The sequence below is a fragment of the Plectropomus leopardus genome, chromosome 23 (assembly GCF_026936395.1).
Source record: "Plectropomus leopardus strain MGB_pleo_1.0 chromosome 23, ASM2693639v1, whole genome shotgun sequence".
Taxonomy (NCBI): domain Eukaryota; kingdom Metazoa; phylum Chordata; class Actinopteri; order Perciformes; family Serranidae; genus Plectropomus; species Plectropomus leopardus.
In genome coordinates, this window is record NC_142198.1 from 16,996,112 (window position 1) to 17,020,238 (window position 24,127).

Genomic DNA, 24,127 nt, shown 5'->3' on the forward strand with positions numbered 1-24,127 from the left:
AGTTTAATTTCATCACTCTGTTATTCTTCTGAGTTTTTTGCGTCTCATTTCTGTGTCGCTCCAGTGTCCATAGACGGCGTGGAGTGGAACGACGTCAAGTTCTTCCAGCTGGCCGCCCAGTGGCCCACTCACGTCAAATACCTGCCTGTCGGACTTTTCGGCTACAGCAAGCCCCCCTCCTAGGGGTCAGCACCAGCCTCTGACCCTGACTTGACCTTCGACTTTCCTCGATCCTGAAACACCTTTGCTCAAAGACCCCGCCTCACAGCACGTGCAGATCTGAGAGAAGACGTAAAGTGGCTGGACTCTTTTCTTTCTTCGGTTTCGTTTTGGCTGCAGTCGTCTTATTGCTCTTTGGAGAGGAAGAGGAGGAGGAGGATGGTGTTGGGGTGCAGCGTTTTTACTAGTCACTTTAATGCCCCTTTTTTGTGTGTGTTTGTGTGTGTGGCGAGACTGCATGCACACGTGAATGTACAGTATGTGTGTGTGTATGTGTGTGTGTGTGTGTGTGTGTGTGTGTGTGTGTGTTTACAAGGGGCTCACAGCACAAGTTTATTAGCTAACTGCCATTTACGTTTCCGTTCTATGGAATGCAATAGCATGCAACAACTCGCCGATTTCAAGCCCTTAAAGTCTGACCCTCGACTTTCAACCCCTTTAAGGTCCCACTCACCTCATCACCTGATCCACACGTGCATGCTCCGAACTAACAGACACACCACTCATGTGCCGGAAAACAGTAACTCAAAATAAAAAGAAGCAACAGGGCTTCAGTGTTTGCATGAGCCAGTGAAAACACAAAGAAAAGACTCCTCTGCTCACAAAATGCAGTCAAATTAAAGGCTTGCATGTGATGAATTTCCTCATACATCAACAGATGTCCTTCAAAACAGGCCCATTATTTATACATATTTTATTTCATGGGCTTCCATATAATTTAAAATATTTTTTTCTGTACCACAATAAGTCATTTGGATGTCTAATGCCAAACGTTTCCTTTCAGAAAACAATCAAAAAATAATATATATAAAGGGGAATTGTCTTTTTTTAAATTGTGCTCTAGTGAAAAATAGTAAAAAAAAACTTCCCTTTAATGCTGTTTTTGTGATGCATAGTGTACGTTTTTGTGAAGCGTTCCAGGATTTCAGGGCAGGGGTTACTGTAACGTGCAGTTATCTTTATCTTCTTATTTGCTATGCACTTACAAAGACACATCTGGGTGTTTACAGCTGGTTAAAAAAAATAGATAAACACAATCAAATATGCAACCAGGAACTAAAAACAAACAAATGAATATTTAAACAGTCCAAAACTCAGAAGCGATGATGGGAATATGATGGATAAAGTCTGCTTTTCCAGTAATATCCACAGCGCAAAAATGGGAGTTAAACACCTGTAATAAAGCACAATGTTGTTTGCCGGTTGTCCCCAAAATAACCTTTTCTTTATCGGTAATGGACTGGCAGCTTTCTCTTTAGTGAAAAAAAGCAGACCTGGCAAAAAATTTTAAAAAATCAAAATTTTCAAGCTTTTCCATTTCTCTTCAGGCTCATTAAAGGGACATTTCACTCCAGAATGAAAAATACATATTTTCCTTCTTACCTTTAGTGCTATTTATCAATCTAGATTGTTTTGGTGTGAGTTGCAGAGAGTCGGAGATATCATTCATAGAAATGTCTGCATTCTCTCCAGTATAATGGAACTAGACGGCACTCGGCTTGTGATGCCCAAAGAGCCAAAAAAATACATCCTATAAACTCAGCAGCTTTTTCTCTTTTCAGAAATCTCTACCAAACTACAGCCAACAGTATCACTACACAGAAGGAAGGGTAAGCAGTGAAAGCGGGCCACCGTTTCCCATGAAAGCTGCTCAGTGGCGTATAAAATCAAAACAACTCAATGGCATCACGTAACGGACATGGACCGTCTAATTCTCACTTTTGGTCACTCCTCAGTCGAGGAGGACGCCTTTGATGTTTACATCTCATACAGTCGCGAGCCTCCTGTCCATGAGTAGATGCACTCTTCCTTCTGCGTGATTGTAAGTTTTCTGGGTTTAGTTCAGTAGGAAAAAAAATAGTTCCTTCATGAAACCGCTCCCAACAATATCTGTGAATTATCTTTAATAACTGGGTCATTTCTGGAAAGAGACATTGCTTTTTAAATGTATTTTTTTGACGCTTTGAGCACCACAAGCCGAGTGCCATCTAGTTCGATTATACTGGAGAGAAAGAAAGCCAATATCTGCAAAACTCTGCAACTCACCCCAAAACAAAACAAACTCATAAATAGCACTACAGGTAAGAGGAAAAATAAGTAGTTTTGATTTTGGGGTGATTTGTCCCTTTAATAACCTTCATTTTATCAGGATTTAAAGTATTTGGCTTGATGTCGGTTATTTTGGCACAGGTCTGCTAAAAGCTTTCTCTAGGATGTCGTGAGGTGATTAGTGAGTGTACAGTAACTGGTAACAAGTGCGTGTATGTGGTGAACTAAATGTAATATGGTCAGAAACTTTGAAAACAAACAAAAAAATCACTAAATTAGGAGAAATACTTTTTCTACGGTGTGACAGAGGGCATGCAGTTGGTGTGTGTGTGCGTGTGTGTGTGTGTGGATGATGTGGTCATTATTCGATATCACTGTTTATCAGATTAGGGCTGCAAAAGCTGCAGTGGTCGTCATGGTTACTTTGAAGCCTGGCACAAGGCAAATGCAGATTGTTTTCTTCTTCCACCACTTAAACACTTAGAAAGCAAACAAAATCACCTAATTAAATTCAGTTTAATTGAAATAATTCAATTGAAATTTAACTCGGGTGCAAATCTAAGAATGTATCTGCAAAAATAATTATTCTAAAAACATTTTTTTAAAGTGCAAAGCCTGTGTAGCTCTGCCTTGTGTCACCTACATCGTAACACTCTCCATCTGCAGTAAAGTATTCGTTTTTTTTAAATAGTGTTACTGCCAATGTCTTGATTTAAATGCTGTTTTTGGTTGGTTTTGAATTAGATTAGTTTTTGGTTTTTTTTCACCGTGTCGATATTACAGTGTTACAGTCGTGATGTCAGCAGCACGTCTCAAACTCGGCTCATTCTTTTTTTCCGTTACACGAAGGTTTCACACTGAAGGGTTTGCTTGTTTGTTCACTCACTGTTTGGTTACGTCTGTCGCTGCCGAACGAACAGTTTGTCAGGCGTCAATTGATTTTAAGTACTTCCAAATATTTGAATGTATTGAATTTAGTTTACATGTACTTTTTTCGAGCAGATGTGCCGCTATTATGTAATCATGCTGGTGTTATTTGACCTAAAACGAGACAGCTGAGCAGAGACTTTTTGGTGTAAATGACAAAAAAAGCAAACAGCCAGTGCGCCTCGTGAAAGCACCCTTTTGAAACCCGTGCTTTTCTTCACTTGTGATGCTGACAACCAGTTAAGGGCTTTACAGACAGACAGACGGACTGAAAGCCTCCACGCGGGGGGCTGCGTTTCATTATTCCTGAATATCAGTGAACGTTGATGTACTGTAGTTAGACTTCATTTCATTCCAAAATTAATTACATTTGAAAATACCGACTCTCGATCTTAAAAAGTTCCTCTGGCATAAATTTATTAAAGAAAAAAAAGTACAATAATCTTGGTGCCACTTTAAAATAACCACTTAAATTTTCCACTAATGACTTCATTAATGTTAATAAATAATTAAAGTGCAGGATTGAGCTGCCATTATGCATTAATTATGTTGCCAATTTTAGTGAATTATCCCTTGGTTAGTATGCAGTACATCAATATTGAACAATACTGTTTAAAGGTGCACTTTTGAATATTTTATAGTAACAGTGGGTCAAATTTTACTTAATATCAGAAAGAATTGTCAACTTGTGACACTCTATCTTCAGTTTGACTGTGTCAGAAGTTCAGTAGATCATTATGAAGAGTTTTTTAAGAGTTGTGATGTGACAAAAACATAAAGATAGAGGATATACTGTAGAATAACCAAAGGGATCTTTCTCTAAAATATGACAATCCAAAACGGAAATTTCTTTATGCATTGTAATAGCATCTTTTTGACCTATTTTTAACCTTTAATAAAGTCATAAATGACAATTAAGTGATTTTTTACAAAATTAGGCTTTATTAATAAATTGTGTGGCATTTTTAAATTTGAAAAAGGATTCCAAAAATTACAAAATTTATATAATTTTTTTCGGAATGAAATGCTCGATTTTTTTTCAACTGAAACTGTAACTACGGAGGGTCAAAAAAAACCTGTATCTGCTGTTAGAGACGACCTCTACAAACTCGAACTACTCTCTGCCTTGTAGTGTTGTTAGCCTAAATATTATTGCAACAATGTGAAGCTAAACTTTTCCTAAATTGTACAAAGTCCTAGTTTATTGATGCCTCTTTCGCTTGCAGCCTTCACAGGGAGGTCAAAGGTCAGCCGACTCTGAATTTAAACTACCGAAAGAGAGGCATTTAAAACTAAATCACTGCCAAATTAAAATGTGAAGAAATTGTGATTAAACTCAGATTTGTTTGTCGTTGTTTTTGGTTTCTGCTTACTGAAAACACAGTTCACAGCTATCTTCATTCTGAAGTCAACATTTCAATGTTTGGAGACACTTTTTAAAAAAAATCACAGCCACATTTTGCAGCGTTTTCTTCATCTTTCATCAACCGTCTTTCCTGTCGTTCTTACAGTTTACACGTTTTCCTAAAGTCGCTGGTTGTTCTGTACGTGAGTCTTGAACTTGTTCCTGTGTGTTTTTACCTGTACCTCTGTACCTGTGTCGACCTGTGTGTTTTTGTGACGGTGTAGCGATGGTCCCTCTGTCCTTGACTAGTTGTGGTTAGAGATTAGGAGCTGTTTGGTCCATCAATAATCTCTGTCAGTGATCAGCAGTGGCTTTTCTCTCCACCGTCCTCAGATATACCTCTGATGATGAGAGAGTCTTCTTTACCAGGCTTCCACAAGCTTAGCTTTCAAAAATCATCCAAACGATATTGTCCCAATGCCCCTTACAGCTTGTAAATTTTGCCATCTGTCCTCATGAGAACGGGCTTCTCCTGTGAAAGCAGTAGATTTCTGCCTGACGAGGTCAGAGCAGAGCGTCCTAAGCTTGTGGACTTGTGGAGAGTATTTTGCACATGCCATTGTTTCTTCAGCAGCAGTCTTCAGCTTTTTTGCCTTTTGCCTATAACAATAATAAACTATAATGCTTGTACATATCAGATAGTACTTGTTATATTGTATTCTAGTTCTGTTTTTTTTTTTTTTTTTAATTTGACATGTTTTGTAGTACTGCTTTTTCATGATTACGTTTGTCAATCAAACAGATGTGGGATGAAAAGTGGAAGTGTTCATTGTTTCATTTGTTTTTTAAAATAAAAATATTCCTGATTTGTAGCTCAGTGTCTTGTTTTTGAATTATAATATATATACTGTCGTATGCTTGGGCAGTATTACAGTATACCAAAGTATTTAGAAATTCCTAAGGTATGATTTCCAATACTGTTAAAATTAAACTGATACGGCGATGGAGAACAGAGGCAGCGTACAGCTCTCAAAAATGTAAATATAACTATTAGTCTTGATTTATATTTACTTCATATCTAACTGTTAAGTATGCTCAAAATTTTGTTATATTTTCTTAATTTTGTGAAGTTGTTTCAACTTAAAAATGACAAGTTTAATTAAATCAATCTTTCAAAGTTTTAGCAACTTCAGCAAGTAATATATATATCTGTATTCTTCTGGTTGCAAAGTCAATCATATTTGTATTTTCTTAAACATGTTAACAAAACAGAACTTGCAGATCTCCTAACTTCATTCTTAAAATTGTCTTTGTCACGATCTAGTTAAGTCAGACTAACTTGATTTACAGAAGCTGCCAACACGGAAAGAACAAGGCAGTTTCTTCTGTCATTTTTAAGTAGTAACAACCTCACAAAATTAAATAAATGCAGCATATTTTTGAGCAAACATTAGACATAAAGTAAACATAAATTAAGAATAAAGTTCACCTTACTTTCTCTTTTTCAAGGCAATCAGTTCCTAAGAATATTTTTTTGTAGGACCTACTTGTCAGGTTTTACAGTGTGTTTCAGAAAAAAGATGATGAAAAAAGTTTAGGATTAAATGGGGCTGCAATGACAAGAAAAATGTAATCCAGCAAACTTGCAAAAAAAACTTAAAAAACAAAGGGTATCCCAGCAGATTTCATTATGCAGGACAAAAATAAAATAAAAATAAGGGGAAAAAATGTTTTTACCATTGCAATTACACCATATAGTGACATATAGGGATAATTTGGCCTATAGAGAATTTGATTAATAAAGGGCTTTTTGTTTAATTATCAAAATGAAAAAACTGTGTTTCAGAAGATGATGCAAAGGGCGACAGTGTAAATAAATAGTGAGGATGATGCTTGTGAAGCAGGTCAGTGGTACACAGGGGGGCCCTCATTACCCTGGTGCCCTCTTTGGTCTCTTTGGATGGGGCCCCTGCTGACATCAGATGTCAAAGAGCATAAGTAAAGCAAGATATTTCACCTACTACCACATCCTATTTGTGAAAAACTATTAAATTGCTACATTTTTAAAAAATATACCTTTTGGCTTAGAGTCAGTCGGTATAACGTCCTATTGTAATGCCAAATCAACACGCTAATATACTCAAACATTCACCTCTCTGAGTAAATCTTGTTACAGGAAATACAAGTGAATCAGCGGCGTTTGGGTTACACGCATGCGCAGTATAGTTTCCCGCCCCGCTTGGAAAAGGCCAAAGTGAATCATCTCAACATTTTACATCATCTTTGGTTGTTGGATTCTGGGAGAACAGCCATTTTTCGGCTCCCAGGTGTTAGCACATTTACGAGAACATTTTCTTTATCCGAATAAAAGTTTTTTGAGGGGATGACAGGTCATTAAAGGCACGCTTTGGAGCTTTCTTGCCGTCCTCCATCGTAAATTCACAGTCCGGGTAAGTTAACCGAACAGAAGTTAACCGTTAGGAGTTGACCCGGGCGACTGCTAGCTAACTTACAGCCTGAGTTTGTATTGGTATTAAACTAAAGTGAAAGGTGTGTGAGCTGTTTCGGTGCATGCCAAATAACACGAGAAGCGTGAACAGAGTAAGTCAGATAACCAAAGTTAACTGTAGTTACTTCATAGCACCTAGCTTCCTTCAAACTACAGCTAACGTAACGGTTACCGCTATGGCTAGCGCTAATAACAAACTAACGTTAGCATCTATTGTTTTGCTAAATGACGCTCTGGAATTAAAAAAGACCGCGTTTTCCTTTTAATAATATAATTATCGACTCATTTATAACCTGCGTAATCGTGTTAAGAAGCAAAATTGCGTAGCTGAAATTAGATTTTATTTTGAAAAACACCGCCGGAAGCGGTTTGTTTTGCATCAGCGGACTCGACACTAGTCTGTCTGGAGCATCACAACATTGTCCTGCTGCTTTGTTCGGGGGACAGAAAGCATCGCACTTGTCTTCGATGAAGGTAAATATACGAATAAATAATATTTTAATGTTCTTTAAGCCGCAGGTTTATAGTGAAAATAGATGTATTATTAGCAGGATGTCATATAAATCGCCTCATCCTCGGCGAGCTTCGTAAATGTGTCGTCTGCAGCCCGGTGTTTTTACTCATGAAACAGCACTTTTTAATATCTTTTACTTTTTATATTATTATCTGCGCTTGTGTTAGATATTGTAAATAGGTTAAAGTGGCCTGATATAATATGCATCAGTGTGTATTGTGTAACATTTTGGGGCTCGGGCCTGCACTGTTTACAAACAGTTTACATGTTGGAAATAGACATTTTAACACATTTTTTAAAAAATCAGTTTAACTAAACATATGTTAGAGATATGTCCTTTATGAACAGTGTTCTTCATTGTCGGTCACCTTGATTGATATGCTGCCAAGCCAAACACTGCCGCCCCTCCCGGCCACAGGCCTCGACCATCACCGGCATTTTTTAATCTGTCTTAAAATAGATAAATTAAAGAAGCGAGGATACATTAGTCATTTTTAGATGCTACTTTCTGACGTCTCGCAGCCTCCCTCTCTGCATTAGCACACAGTGTATTTGAAGTGTGAATATTGGTGCATTGCAGTCAGTGTATGAGGCGGATGGGAGGGAGGGGGAGAGGAGGATGGGTGAGGGAGAGAGCTAGACAGATACAGAGAGGAGGGAGGGAGCAGGAGCAGGAGAACAGGTGCACCTCCACCATCAAAGCAGGAAAAGGGAGAAAGTCACGATGCTGCACAATTGGCTCCTCTGTCCTTCTGCTGCTGCTGCAACGGTTTCATTTACAGCTGGTCAATATTTAGACCTGCAGGCCTCATGCTCAGGATAGGATGTTCACTGTGTCTGATCTCTCTGCCTGGATCTGTCTACTACTGCGAGACATATGTGTGCAGTCTTAAAATGCATTGAGTTCATTAAGCTAAAAAATAATGCCATAATTGGTATTAAAATTACTTAAATTAATATTTCAGAAGTCATAAAAATGCTCAGACATGGGAAGTAAAAACTGATGACTTTTTTTTCTGACATTGCATCGTTAAATCTCACAAAGAATTGGTAACATCTATTTTTTTGGGGGGGGGGAAATAGTTTAAAATCCTCTTCTTATACTTGTCATGATGGCAATCCAAGAAGTTAAATCACACTCTGTAGAGTGAGAAACAAAAAAAATGCACAGAAACTTGGACAGAAGTGCCAGTTATTTCCCTCTGCAGCTGGTAAACCTAAAAGATACTGAAATGATGATATTATATTCATTGTCCTCCCATGTGTTTTACTCCAAAACTTTGCTTTGCTGTTAATCGAGTTTGGTTGTGTGCTGCTGTGATGTCCTATGTGCCTGTTTATTGTATTTTTAAACTGTTTTTTTGCCGCCAAAGATCAGATTTCAGTTTGAGGTACAATAAAAACTCTGAACTAAACAATGACATTTCATTTTTGGGCAAAATAAAACTGTCCATCAATTTCAATCTTGAAATTCTTTCCAAGTTGCATTAAAATTTTTAAAAAGTATTAACTCTTAGCTGCAGTGGCTGTGGCTGATATACAAATATGGAACTTTTTAGATATCATTTTGGATTTTGGTTATCTAAATGTAAAGATACAGCTTGAATGTTTTCTTTTCCTACAGACTTTAGTAGGAATAAATTCTGCTGAAGAAATGAACAGCGAACGCCTCTGTTTCCCTTCGTTACTCATGAAGACCAATAACATGACTAATGATTTCTTGTTTTGGGAACATGTTATCCATAAATAGCCTCTGAATCAGCAGTCCAAACCAAAGTTGAAGTGCTTCAAAAATATTGAAAAGGCGATAGAAATTTATTTGTTAATAGCTTTTAGAGGATTTTATCACACAGAAACAAGAAACATCTGCTCATCCCAACTACTCAGATTTGGGGATCAGTTGCTTTACCAGATTTTTGTGATCATAAATTTGAATGAAAGAATTCTTAACACATCTATTACAAAACAGGCGCGTAGGAGACGGACAAGTAGGACAGAGTTTACAGAGAAACACACTGTCCAAGTCACAAAAGAAACACATTTGTGGCAACGTTTCTGTAACAAGACACAATCGCAGAGGAACTTTGCCTGACCTTCATCAGACAAACCCACCTGATGAAGTTCAGACAGAGTTTTTCTGTAAACTGCGTCGTATCCTAAATTAATAACTTGGGGGAGGTTTGACTGTTGGTCAGACAAATAAAAGTGATTTAAAGACGTCACTATGGGCTCTGGGAAATTTTATAAACTAAATGAACAATTGAAAAAATTAAAGATGAATTATTAGTCTCTTGCAGCATTAATCAAATGACCAATATTAAATAGCAAGTGAAAAATATTGTAAAACATTTTTTTTATTCAGGTTTGTCTGGAAACTTAGGCCAATGACCTATCAATGTTTTTAGCCTGAACACTGAAACAGTATTTATCTATTTTTTTATTATTTTTTTGTGTGTTTCTGCGCTGTAATTTCCTCGCTACGTCTCAGCTGATATATGAACCAGTATTGATATACTGTCCATGCAGATCTAGTTTCTGTCCTTCCGTGAAGTTTGATGTTGTCACTGTGAGTCAGCCTCTTCTTGGAGCAGCAGCTCAGTCCAGTGACAGCCTCTCGCTTTAATAGGCCTTACAGGTCAGTGGCAGCTGCTGCGTCACTTTCAAGCTCGGAGGAATCCTCTTGCAGTAATCTGGGTTTTAACTATACATACACTTCTCACACGCACATTATCACTTTCCATCTTGTCTTAACTGCCCAAGGGGCGCGTTATGCAATTAAGAAATGGGAAACTATTGTTTGAAATAGAATTTGACGCTACGGGAAGGCAGTTTCTTTGTTATTCGGTCTATTGTCTCCTTTTGTCTCCTCCACCTCCACATGACCTGAGTGACCGACAGATAAGGGACGTGGTGTCGCTGAGCGGCTTGTGTGTAAATTGTGACAATGTCAACAAGGACGGGACATAAAAACAGACAACGCACACTCGTCCCATCATGCTGATGAACAAAAATATCCACTTTTATCATGTTTGTTATCTTATTTCTTTTCCTTTTCCACAGTGTGTATGAAACCACGCAATGTCCACCATGGTGTATCCTCGTGAAGAAGCCCTGGAGCGACTCAGCCAGGATGAGATTGTGCTCAACACTAAGGCCGTCATGCAGGGTCTGGAGACGCTGCGCGGCGAACACGCCCAACTCCTCAACTCGCTGCTGGACTGCGCCCAGCCGCCCGCCGCCCAGGAGAAATCTGGTCTGCTCCGTAAGAGTCTGGAGGCCATCGAGCTGGGCCTGGGAGAGGCACAGGTGAGTGTCCATTTTTGAAAGGGATACTTTTGAGGTAAAAAAAAAAGAAGCAAGCCATAATTTTTTTTTCATTTTCTCCCTCCCCTCCCGCTTTCCTCCCCCTAGGTGATCATCGCCCTGTCGAGCCACCTGAGCGCCGTGGAGTCGGAGAAGCAGAAGCTGCGTGCTCAGGTGCGTCGCCTCTGCCAGGAGAACCAGTGGCTGCGGGACGAGCTGGCGGGAACCCAGCACAAGCTGCAGCGGAGCGAGCAGAGCGTCGCCCAGCTGGAGGAAGAGAAGAAACACCTGGAGTTCATGAACCAGATCAAGAAGTTCGATGACGACGTCTCGCCCTCAGAGGAAAAAAGCCAGAGCTCTGGCGGAGGCGGTGGAGGTGGAGGAGACACTTCAAAGGACAGTCTGGATGACTTGTTCCCCAACGACGATGACCAGGGACCAGGTATGACATCAGAAGCAGTTATTAGACCACAGCTGTGCTTTTGCAGATGAGAAGACGCTAACACAGCGTATAGTAGGCTTATTCGATTAATAATTGTCTTTGTAAAAAGGTCCAAAACAGTCCAAAACCTACAGATGAATAGTTTCAGCTCCAGGTCAGTGTATGTATATTTTGGAAGGATTGGAAGATCAATTTAGTCAAAAAAAAAGTCCAAACTAAGAATTAAAACGAATCAGCGGAGCCTGAAATTACTTCTTCAATACAAAGGATTTACATCCCAGTTTACAGGAGCAGGTGCCTGATACTGGAGCAGAGTAAGCGGCTGTGGCAGACCACAGGAAGCAGAGATAATTGGCTGTGCTTTGGGTCGTCGCAGGCATTTTGCATGGCTGACCTTTTCCCCAGAAAAGGTCACAGCGGTTTGTAGAAGTAGAAGACATAAACACGCATTAAAACCAACACGTTTATTTTGTTTGGACCTCATATATTTGATACATATTATATTAGATTCAACACAAGTACAGTACTTAATAAAGGGATTTAGGCAAAGCCAGCCTGTAGTATTTAAACAATAAGAAGCAATATAGCATCAGTACATAGCGTCAGAATAACGACCCGGCCACTTTTACAATATGAGAAGAGAATCGCAAAAATTAGATTAATCCCCAGTGTGAATCAAGTTATCACTTTTCCATAAACCCTAAGATGCTTTGGAGTTTGATCTTGTCCCTAATAATTCAGCTTTATAAAGTTAAAGTTGTCACATCATATTGTTCTGTATTTTATAGAAGCGTGTTTATAACATGGATCATTCCTGCTTCGATACATTTATCTGCAGGATAAGTGAGGCTGCAGAAACCTGAATGCACAGCAAGAGAATCAATGAAGTTTTTATTTATAGTACAGAGTTTCAAAATAAAATCACTCTGAGCTCAATACAATCGTGACTTTCAGTAACGGAAATGTTCAGGCCTCAGCTGCCCTGAAGCCCGAGGCTCAAGTTATTCTCAAGTGTTCATTTTTACACAAGCAGCTCGTTGTACAAATGGCAAACACACAGTTAACCCTCCGCTGTGATGTAGTTTAGAAAGGATGCAGGAGCTGTAGTTTGGTTAATGCTAACTATACAGGCTAAACAAAAGGCTCAAGCTAAATGGATTTTTGGATCTATGTTGAAAAAAAATTGCAGATATGAAAGCTCACTTAATGCAGTGCGCTACAATGTATAGCTTGCTCAGCTTTCCTCCCCATTAGCCGGATAAGTGCTCCACTCTCTCGATCTTTTCAATTATTTATAACTGAATACTGAGAAATGCTTCTCTGAAGTTTTTTTTTTTCTCGGCTGCTGTGCTGTTAAATTGTGCCACGCGTTTAGCCATCGCAACTGATCGCAAGACATTTAAAAACCCTCCCCTCTGTGTCGCAGCCCAGCCCAGCGGAGAGGTGGCGGCCCAGCAGGGAGGCTACGAGATCCCAGCCCGCCTCAGAACGCTCCACAACCTGGTGATCCAGTACGCCTCTCAGGGCAGGTACGAAGTGGCCGTGCCGCTGTGCAAACAAGCCCTGGAGGACCTGGAGAAGACGTCCGGACACGACCACCCTGACGTCGCCACCATGCTCAACATCCTGGCTCTGGTGTACAGGTGTGAAACGGAGATTAACATTCATGTAAAAATGTCCAGACTGAAAACTGCTAACGGTTCTGTTTTGTCTTCCAGAGATCAGAACAAGTACAAAGAGGCAGCTCACCTGCTGAATGACGCCCTCGCCATCAGAGAGAAGACGCTGGGGAAGGATCATCCAGCCGTGGCCGCAACCCTCAACAACCTGGCTGTGCTGTACGGAAAGAGGGGCAAATACAAGGAGGCGGAGCCTCTGTGCAAGAGAGCGCTGGAGATCAGAGAGAAGGTAAACCCTTAATGTCAAAGTGAAGAAAGTGTTCTCTACACACAATCTATTATTATTTTATACTATATTATACTATGTTTTTATTAACAGGTGCATCAAAATACACATAACACAAATGACAAAATGATGACAAAACAATATAATCTCACTAGGTTTTGTAAAAGGTGGAAGTGCTTGAATTTTGAGACAAAAGAAATCAAGATTAAGATTAATCTTACTTAAGTAAGTAATTTCTCACTGAAAAGAGAGACATTGATCATTTATTAATATGTAATTAAAAAAATAATATTTGAAAATTATTTTGTTGCTTTTAAGTAAAATCCTTAAAAATGAAAAACAGTGCTTTAAAGAGCACTTGAAAGTCCTTGAATTTCATATTGTAAGGTCTGTATGAACCTTTTCTCAAACAAAAATAAAGAGACCAGTATGGAACAAAGTAAATAAAACGAAAAGGACAAGTAAAATTTTTGTTTTGTTTGTAGTTTTTTTGTTTGTTTGGTTGTATTTGTGTTTTATTTATTTATTTATTTTACTAATTTTTAGTAACTGTTCTTGTACTTTTTAGTAATTAATTATTTATTATTTCTGGGTCATTTCCTCTTAAGTTGCTCATTGCTTTCTTCACCTGTTTTGACAGAAATCGAGCCAACTTGCCCAGGTTTTAAAGGGTTAACCACCACGTTTCCTGTCAGTAATGGCAGACTATGTGATTATAACATTGTCTCCTCCAGGTTTTGGGGAAATACCACCCAGATGTGGCCAAGCAGCTGAACAACTTGGCCCTGCTGTGTCAGAATCAGGGCAAATATGACGAGGTGGAGTACTACTACAGACGAGCCCTGGAGATCTACGAGTCCAAACTGGGAGCTGATGACCCCAATGTGGCCAAGACCAAAAATAACCTGGTGGGGACGTAATTAAGATTCACACAGACACACACAGTCTTCACCTCAACAGAAACATTGACTTTTTGCATGCTCTTTGTTTCCCACTCTTCTATAGTCTGATCTTGTCCTGTGATGACATACTCACATTACGTTTTTCGAGTTTAGAGAAGTGAATGAAAAGATTGTCCTTGTGTCTTGTCCTCAGGCTACATGCTATCTGAAGCAGGGGAAGTTCAAAGATGCCGAGGCTCTGTACAAAGAGATCCTGACCAGAGCACACGAGAAGGAGTTTGGATCTGTTAACAGTGAGTAGAGCCAACATTCAGCATTTAGTCAGGTCCATTAAATTATTTTTATTTTATTTTATTTTATTTTATTTTACTTTATTTTATCATTATTGTATTGTATTTTATTTAATTTTTTTGTTTTGTTTTATTTTATTTTATGTCATGTCATGTCATGTCATATTTTTTAGTGTATCATGTCATTCTGTAGCTTCCCAGCTTTCCTTTTGTGTTCAAATCTGAACATTCAAGTTTGGGTTGAAGTATGATTGACCATTAAAATACTATTTTTCCTCTAAAAATGTGTTCACACGTGACCTTAAGAGGTTTCTGCATGATGCCTCTGTAACATATGAACCCGCCTAATGTGCCTCTTTAGCCTTTTCACTTTATAAAAAAAGTTTCTGGGATCTTGTCGTATATGATGTTGAAAGTTTCTGTTTTATTAAACATTTGCTAAAGGCATTTAAACAAAGTTTTGTGTTGGAGTTTGTTATATTCCAAATTCTTAATATTGACAAAAAGATCGTCTTTTTACTGTAAATGCACATCGGTTCCAAATATCAGTTCTGGGTGTCATTAACGACAAATAATCGGTATCGGCCCTGACAAACCAATATTGGTTGGCCCCTATGTCGGACTCTGTCAGTATATTTGTGCACAACTTTCCTGCTGAGAGGTGTTAATTTTTCCCTTTTTTTGGTAAAATTTGGCTTCAATGATAATTATTTTCCCAAAATACCCAGTAGTGGACCCATTTTTCGTTCCTTTGACATTCGCTGTGTTTTGGGATTCAGGTTTTTGATCGGGCCACACCCTGATCCCTCCTGACGCTCTCAGGACTCTTGAGCAGGTCAGAGGATTATTTCGTGCTATTGAAGCGTGCAGCGCGGCTTAACGTTGATGTTTCCCTCCCGCTGCTGCTAAGCCTGTCAAACCCTTATGTGCTCACATGCTCAGCACGAGAGAGAGCCATGGCAGGAATCTGGCATTGCAGCGGGTTTGATGAAAGGCCGTGTGTTTTTATTTATGCATAGAGCGCCTACTCTCTGAAATTTAGGTCAGTCCAGAGATCCTTTTCTCAGCAATTTCTTTATTTGTGCTCTTCCTCATTTGTTTGGTTTCTGACGTTTACAGTGTCCAATCATAATATTGCTCCTCTTTGTCAAATATGATTTTTTTATCTTCATTTGACAGATGACAACAAGCCAATCTGGATGCACGCAGAGGAGAGAGAGGAGAGCAAGGTGAGTGACTTAGGTTGACCTTTTCCACTGACATCATTGGCTGGCAGGCAGCTCAATATGGAAATGGACTGGACAGCAAAATGAGAGCGATGGAGAACAGCAGACTCTACAAATGACAAACAGGGGCATTTTAATAGGCTCTTTAATCGGGTAATGTTTCATACTTGTCTCCTCCTGCTCTCTGCTTCTCTTTCTTTTTCTCTTTATCTCTCTCTATCACTTTCTCACTGTCTTAGGGGAAGCGCAAGGACTCTGGCCCCTATGTAGAGTATGGGAGCTGGTATAAGGCCTGCAAGGTGGACAGGTAAGACATCCAAACTGGAGACATGTAAACAACAAATAAGCATTTTTTTTTAATAAACAAAACTGCGGCAAGTTTTTGCAAATACATCCTGTGTTTTTGCCCATTTATATGCCAGAAAACAACCTGAAAAAATGTGGACTCATGTTGTTACGATGTCAGCCTCATCCTGTTTTTGTTTTGTTTTAATTAATTGGATTTTTTATTTTAAGTCTTTAGTTGACTAAAAGTCTGAACATTTTAGTATCATCTTAGTAAGAGAACTGTAACTATTTTAGTGTCTACTTTGTGTAGCTGTACTGCACTGAATACATGTATTGTCTCATTGCCGATTTATTGTCCAGAAACTTTATATACTGTAGCTTTGAAATATAAAATTATACATTATATTCAAATCAAGTCTGTCATTCTATATTGTGGTTTAATCTGAGAGGAAAAAAATAGCATTAATTTAATGATGTTACCATAGAAGAAATCTCCCATTTTCTCCCTGTTTGTCCCAGAAAACAAATGATACAGTGTGACAGTAAAAGTCACATTGGCAGATTTAAGTGGGTTATTAGGGAGAGAGTTCATCGTTTGTTCTCGCCTTCATTCAGTTTGTCTTTGAAAAATGCACACTGGCCAAAATCCAGTTCTAATAACAGGAACAGGCTCTGCAAACTGATGCGGTGTAACCTTGGCGATGGCTCGTTACAGTGGTGCTGTATTAAAGCGTCAATTTCACCCTTTTTATCACTCAATTAATCTTAGTTTTATTCAAGGTGAGGAGAAGAAAGATGAGTTAAGAAATGGCTTTAAAAAATCATTAAACTACAGAGAAATAATGTGTACGTTTTATTTTTTTGCAGCCCCACAGTGAACACAACCCTCAAAAGCCTGGGGGCTTTGTACCGTCGTCAGGGCAAACTGGAGGCAGCAGAAACGCTGGAGGAATGCGCCAGCAAGTCACGTAAACAGGTGCTGCGCAAACACACACAGCGTTCCTGCAGATCCCTAAAAAGTCCAAAAAGTTGAATTAAATTGAATTCATTAATCTAAAAATAAGGACTTAATTGGCATTAAAATGTCTTAAATTAAGTCTTTAAAATGCTCAGCACATGCGGAGTAGGCTTTTATGATTTTTTTTTTCCTGACGTTTGTCATAAAATCTCAAAATAATTGGTTAAATCTATTTTTTTTGTTAAATCATTTCATAAATCCTTTTCTTAAACTTGTCATAATGGAAATCCAAGCAGGTAAATCTCACATCCAGAGTGAAAAACACAAAATTGACAAGAAAACCGGACAGATATTTCCTACCTCTGTTGGTAAGCCTAAAAAGATACTTTTATGGTAATATAACATATTCATCACCTTCCACTTGTTTTACTCATAGAAGGTTTTTTCTTCCAAAATTTAATGTAGATAATCTAATATCTTCATGTATTATGTCATACTAAACACCTCGGCAAAATAAAATGTTCCTTCTTTAATTTTGATTATCAGAAAATTAGTCTTAAACTTCATTCCGAGCGTCGTTTAATAAAAGTGTAATAAAGTGTTGAAACGAAGCTGCAGGAAGCCTGCACACAGAGCGCTGCATGACCAGTTGAATTACTGTTGTTAAATTAGTCGCCTGGGCTCGTTTCAACATCTTAAGAACCTTGATTAGTTCAACAGGCGTTCCTGCTGTTATTAGCCCGTAAACTATGATTTAAAGATCAGTCAGGAAGCAAGTGTGTGCAAAGTGCGTAAATAAAGATCGTAGTCGTGCTGTGTGAGCTATTGTGAGAAAGCTGCAATTTTCTTTTTAATCTGTCTGTCAATCTTGTCTTGGTGTTTGTGTCCTCTCCCTGTCTGTCTCAGGGTATTGATGCCATTAACCAGAGTAAGGTGGTGGAGCTGCTGAAGGACGGGGGAGCCGGAGGGGGCGACAGACGACACAGCAGGGAAGGAATCAACGGGCCGGGGGGACAGAGAGGGGAGAGCGAGGGCGACGACTCGGCTGAGTGGAACGGGGTCAGTTCTTTTCCCTTGTGCTTCAACACGAATGGGAGCATTAATAAGTTAAAGTACATTGTGCAAGGTTAACGCAGCTTTTCACATACGGCAGTTAAATTCATATTAATGATGTAATTACATAAAGAATTATTTAAAAAAGCAAAGTTCAAGTCTCCCTCAGTAGAGCACCTGAGCCTCAGAGCTGGGATTAAACATGAGAAGGGAGCCCGGTCTCCTTCGTCTCTCCTTAATATTTCATGTCTCAAGTAAACGCTGACTCGGCTTTCTGTTTGATGTTTCCTCAGGATGGTAACGGGTCTCTGCGTCGCAGCGGCTCCTTCGGGAAGATTCGTGACGCCCTGAGAAGGAGCAGCGAGATGCTGGTGAAGAAGCTGCAGGGGAGCGGACCACAAGAGCCACGCAACCCAGGGTAAGATTCCTCTGTGTGTCTGTGTGTCTGTGTGTGTGTGTGTGTGTGTGTGTGTGTGTGTGTGTGTGTGTGTGCTGGCATGTACACATATAAATGAATGTAGGGCTGCAGCGAGTGGTTTTGCTCATCCATTAATGTTAATTTTATATCTTTTTTTTTTACCAAGAATGTACTGTTTTAACTTTCTGCAATCAACAGCAATCAACAACTACAATACAGTTAAAAAAAAGACAAAGAAGTATTGCAAAACATTCTCCATCCACCTTTTCGGACCATCTTCATGTGCTGATGAAGGCTCGTGGATGTGACTGAAAAATATGAAAAAAACAGAAACTGTTTTCCTTGTGATGAAATGTTTAAATACAGTCAGTGTACAACAAAAACTCATATTATTTAGTTTAATGTTTTTTGTTCTGTCAGTTTGATTGTTGATGATTGTAATTTGTTCGATTTGTATTTATACAATTTTAACATCAGTTTTACTTTTCTTATTGTTATATGGAAAGCATTTTGAAGTGCTTTGATTTGTTAGAAATTGTCTGTATAAAGTTTGGTTGGGTTTGTTTATCTAAACACGAAGAAAAAACATGTAAGTATATTCATATTATTATGCTGTAATAAGTTTTTAATGGTTCGGGCTCATTGTTTGATTATGATATTTTTCTCAGAATGAAGAGAGCGAGCTCCCTCAACTTCCTCAACAAGAGCACTGAGGAGACCACACAGGTACGGCGACAAAATGTTTTTAAAATGTTTCATATTGCAGTATTAATAATAAATAAATAAAATCTCTCATCCCATAAAATGTACAGTAGTTTTAACATCGACTGGTCTGTTTCCAGGACGCCAACTCCGTACTCTCAGACTGCAGGGGACTAAGCGCCAGCAACGTGGACCTATCCAGACGCAGCTCCCTGATTGGTTAGACAGAGACAGGAGGTGGGACTCAGGCGTCACAGAGCGGCCCGGCGAGGAGAGGCTGTTTGCGGTTTGATCAAACAAACACACTTAAAAGCTCAAAGCGAGATCAAACACTTGCACCTGCGGCGTATTTTTTAGAGAACACTGAAAAGAAAAAAAAAAAAAAAAAGCATTATCACACTAAACGTCAGGTCGCTGCTGCTTCGCTGTACAAACCGCCGCCATCGGTCACAAAAGAGAATATTTAGATACACATTAGCATGCTGCTTACTAGAACGTGGAATGTCTGCACCTGAACGCCTCGTGTTTTTGACTCATAGCGCCGTAGCAAAACATCGTATCCTGAGTCCGTATTTCTTCGATCTCCACTCTCATGTGCAGACACTCAACCGTAGGTAGGCTAAACGTGTCCGGTTTCAGTTCCGAGACGAGCATTGCACTCTGTATATTTCACCAGTAGCATGAAGTAATTGCTGATGCTAACCTCTCATCGAATGCATATCACAGACGGTGAAAAAAAAATGGTACGATCCAATTTCGATTTTAAAGAGAAAATGAGCATCTTTGGGGATTTTCAAAAACATTAGCACTAACCATTTAAACCTCACTTTTTGCCTTCTTTTTTTTTAATGTATATACAGTTTTAAATTATTTCATTCTTTGTATATAGTGCACATTGAGTTTTGTTTTTCTTTGTTGTTTACACTACTGTGTTAAAGAGAGTCTTGGAGAAAATACTAATTATCTGGAGGGGGAAGACTGGAAAAGAAGGAAAGGAAGAGAAGTAAAGATGAAAGAAAGTGTAGAAATGGGTCGATGGAAAGGTTGAAAATGCTGATAAATTTAGTACCTCAATCACTCAAATCTGCTGACATTCGGAGCAAAGTTTCAGTCGATACTGTTAAAATGCACTTTGAGCGTGACAATACTGTATATGGTAGTTTCAGCTGCGTCCTCCACGGGTCAGGCTTCCAAAAACACATTTTCAAATGAGTGATTTGGTGCCACAATGATCGGTCTAAAAAGAGGAGTAAAACAAAAAGACCAGAAAGTTCTTTTGAAAGTGACTTTACAAATAAACCTCAAGCATTTAAAGGTCTTAAAGTCTGGGTAAAGCAAAAACAATTGTTTCATTTTTATCACAAAAAGAAAAAACACCCAGCCAAACGTGGAATTATTAAAAAATCCCCAAGTATATAAAACTAGGTTTTAAAATCTTGAAAAAATAGTAATTCTCTCTTTGATATATCAGCGTTGTTTCGTTCACAACGTTTCACAGTCTCTCTTAGCTCTTTCAGTCTAATAAATACATAAACTAGTCTGTTAAATGCCACAATCATATAAATACACGAATATTCGTCTCTAACGTACCTTTCAGTCGTTTGCTTTGGGTGCGTTTTATGAAAACTAGCTGCTAACGAGAGTCTGCCACCATGACGCAGCTTTCTCGTTCTTGAGTTAGCTGTTGATGAGAGAAAGTAGCTGCGCGGCGGCTTGCTCCTCAGCTCGGACGATGTGTGTACATTGACACGTTCTTCGTTTATATAGTGGGGGAGAGATTATGTTAAGAATGGCTCGAGTGTGTCATCGAACAAGCTTTCAGGCCCACCCCAAAAAACGCTGGACACAGAAATTGTAAAAAAAAAAACAAAAAACAAACACTATAACGGTCTAACTTCACAATGCAGTACTACACACTTCTTAGTCTTTTCATGTTTTCAACAAGTATTTTCTAACATCTCTAATGTGTTGAGAAAAAAAATCTGTAAATTTGCTTTACCCAGACTCAAGAGTCCCAGTGAAACGAAAGTCGGAGCGTCTTTAGCTTCCTCACTCTGATGTGTTTCATAGTAAAACTGAATATTTTAGCCGTATACTTTTTGATTCGACTGCTGAAGAGCAGACTAAGAGTTTAATGCGATATGAAGCAACATTGGCATTTTTTTCTGCACTCTCACCTCCCTCACTGTGAGATGAGGAGGACGCGGGAGAGGTGACGTGCTGTTTTACGTGACTGCTGAGGCGAGCTTGTCACTAAAATTCTTATTTAATTGGACTTTAAAAACGCCATGAGTGCAGAACGAGTCATCAAACATTTGAAACTATTTTACCTGCTTGTACAGAAAGAGACAAGTCAGAAATAACAAGAAATAAATGCCCAGTTAACACAGGGACACAGAATTAAAATCTGGGAAAATGCGTTTTTCATTTCACAGGGTCTTTAAATCCTCCCAATACTACCTACTGAGTGTGGTGCAAAAGAAAGCTGAATTATAATCATGTCTTTCGAGTACGTTTTCCTCGCTTGCCACGAAAAACTCTTATGGAAAGAAAATGCTGTGAAAGAGATATTTAAATATAATTTGTTTACAATCATTAAACCAGATATTCAAGACATAATCGACCCTCTTTAGAAATATCTCCGTTCAAAGCTGATGCAGTGCATCAACTACGATGTTTACTTTTGGATTCCTCGTGTGATATTCTTTGTGTTTTTTCCCTCATTTACTGTTACTGAACATTTATCATTTTTGTATGAAACAATCCTCAGTGTGACGTTTTTTTTTTTAATGCTGATCGGGACGGACTTCATCGGTCGTAATCAAACAATCTCAGATGACTGGCGACCGTCTGTCCGCAGTGATTTTTGTTGATGCGTTTTCCTGTTTTGTATCAGAGCTTTTATGTTGAAGGTACTGAAAACTGATCATTTGAATGTTACGTTTTATGTTGATTGTGGGGTCTGGTGGCATTTACACTGGGTATGTTGTGCTGTGCTGTTTTCCACCAAAATAAGACCAATACCAAGAGATCTGTCCACAGAATGTACACGTCTTATTATATGAAGTCGAAATCAGACTCGGCAATGTGTTCGTCGGATCAGAACGTCAACGTCAAGTTGCTTTTTTTTGTGCTTGAGTTGCAGGTTTTCTTCAACTTTGCACTTAAATTTTAAAATGCAAGAAAGCCAAAAAAGGTCAAATCTTGACAAACTGAGTTTGATTTCAAAAAACAGGAAGACGCAGGTTTTTTTGTGAAGGCATTGTATCAAACGACGGTGCATGCACGCCATCGCCACATGCCTAAATAACCTGAAGTTGCCGTTTTTTGAAATCAACAATATTGTCGCATTGCTGAGTCTAAACAAAAAGTGCTTACTATTCTATCAGCTTCTGATTGTGCTGAATGTGCGCGGTGGAGCAGGTTCTGGATGAAGAAATACGCGTATGAAGGAAATGAAGGAGTAAAGCAAGTGTTTAAAAAAGAAATAATGACAATTTGGAAAGATGTTACAGGAAGAAAAGTGCTTTAAGTGTCGTTCGCAGCAAATAATGTACAGAATTATCCTTTATATGTATGTTTACTATATGTTCACATAAAGAATGATGGGAATTCATTTAATCACAAACACCACGTAGCTGTGTACAAAAGTTAGTGCAGCACTAATTTGTAGTTTAAAGTCTCCAAAAGACTCCTCTTCGTGACTGTGAGCTCCTCCACACGCCATACCATAATACTAAGCAAACCTTTACTGTATTTATCACCTAGTCAGGGTTAGCGTTGGTTCAGTGTCTCCGGAAAATTTCTCAAGCATCTCTGACTCGTTATTAATCGCAGCCTCCATAAATATATGAACAATAATGTTGCTTGATAAAAGCAAATATATAGCTTGTGTTTGTTCTGAGTTTCTGTTTGAAAAAAGGTTTCAATCCAAAGCTTCAAATACAAATCAATGTCCAAATATTTATGGAGAGTAGAGCTTTGTCTGTGGAGGTAGATTTGTGTCAAAATTATTGAATATAAATTTTAAATATATACGGATAAAATGGCTTCCTTAAATACAACAAAGATTTGTAATCTCACAAAGCTGTTTTGCAAATGACGGATCTGCAAATATACAAACAGATTCCATACGTTTAAAAAAAAAAAAAAAGTACTTGTGCGTAAAATGTAAATCGGCAAGCACAGAATTGAGATTAATAAATAAATTCTGGATTCAGAAATATCTTAAAAAGTTAGGATGGAATTCACGATGTTTCACAACGAAAAAACTCATGTTTTTTCGTTAATATGTGAAATGATAAAAGGTATTCAACTTTATTATACTTTTTCGTATTTGTCAGGGTTCCCACAGTCATGGAAAACCTGGAAAAGTTGTGAAATTTTAAAATCAGGCCTGGCAAAGTCATGGAATTAGTAAAAATCATAGAAAGTTTTGGAAAAGCAATGACATTTTGTTGTGTTTAATAAAATTGCTGCAGTAATCTTTTGTGAATTACCTTCGTAATGTAACACAAATTCAAATTTTCTTGAGCAGGCGCTGAAACGTAGCTCAAATATGTGTCAATCAGTGATATTTGATTTATTTGTCATTTATTTAACATTAAGTACGTTTCCTCCTTTTCTACCTGTGTTCCTTCTGGCTGAAATTATGTTTGAATCAAATTTGAACCTGAAATGTTTGAAAAATGGCGGGCAAGTGGAGCGTAAAAAAAAAAATCTATTCTGCATCCTTGAAAAGTCCTGGAAAGCATTAACACACATATGATACTGAGACAAATCTATCTCCATAATGACCTCGGAGCCTGGGTGGTAAATGTTGTGGGAACGAGGGTCTTGCATATGTTTGGGGACTCTTATATTGCAGATGATTTGATGGATCTTATTGTGAAGGGGCCAACCTGATGTGTATTTTATCAAAGGTTCAATAAAAACAAACACCACTTTTCAAACTGATTCTGTCTCATACGTTTTCATCCCTGAATCTGTCGTAATGTTTGACCATTTCAAAGTGTGTGTGAGTTTTCACAGCTCAGGCTGGAGCTGTTAACCGTCCACCACACCTCTCATGGACGTT

The 24,127-nt window shown here is 38.6% G+C and overlaps 2 protein-coding genes across 3 annotated transcripts in view; both read left to right on the forward strand.

The window, feature by feature from the left end:
- The window catches only part of pacs1b (phosphofurin acidic cluster sorting protein 1b), a 70,573-nt gene extending 65,161 nt beyond the window's left edge, over positions 1-5,412 (forward strand). Inside the window, exon 24 of the mRNA XM_042512161.2 lies at positions 65-5,412. Within this exon, the coding sequence (XP_042368095.2) occupies positions 65-183 (119 nt within the window). The 3' untranslated portion in view covers positions 184-5,412. The remainder of the gene's footprint in view (positions 1-64) is intronic.
- A 1,396-nt stretch (positions 5,413-6,808) lies between these two features.
- klc2 (kinesin light chain 2) lies at positions 6,809-24,006 on the forward strand. 2 transcript variants are annotated; one of them, XM_042512098.2, is made up of 14 exons: positions 6,809-6,990; positions 10,624-10,869; positions 10,975-11,308; positions 12,735-12,951; positions 13,027-13,216; positions 13,948-14,121; positions 14,309-14,408; positions 15,585-15,634; positions 15,871-15,938; positions 16,787-16,895; positions 17,784-17,936; positions 18,224-18,348; positions 19,017-19,074; positions 19,191-24,006. In XM_042512098.2, the coding sequence occupies exons 2-14, from the start codon at positions 10,642-10,644 to the stop codon at positions 19,272-19,274; spliced, it is 1,890 nt and encodes a 629-aa protein (XP_042368032.1). In that variant the 5' UTR covers positions 6,809-6,990; positions 10,624-10,641; the 3' UTR covers positions 19,275-24,006. The 2 variants fall into 2 exon arrangements, with proteins under 2 accessions (XP_042368032.1, XP_042368034.1); XM_042512100.2 differs by lacking the exon at positions 6,809-6,990 and adding an exon at positions 7,414-7,523.
- Positions 24,007-24,127: the final 121 nt, after the last annotated feature.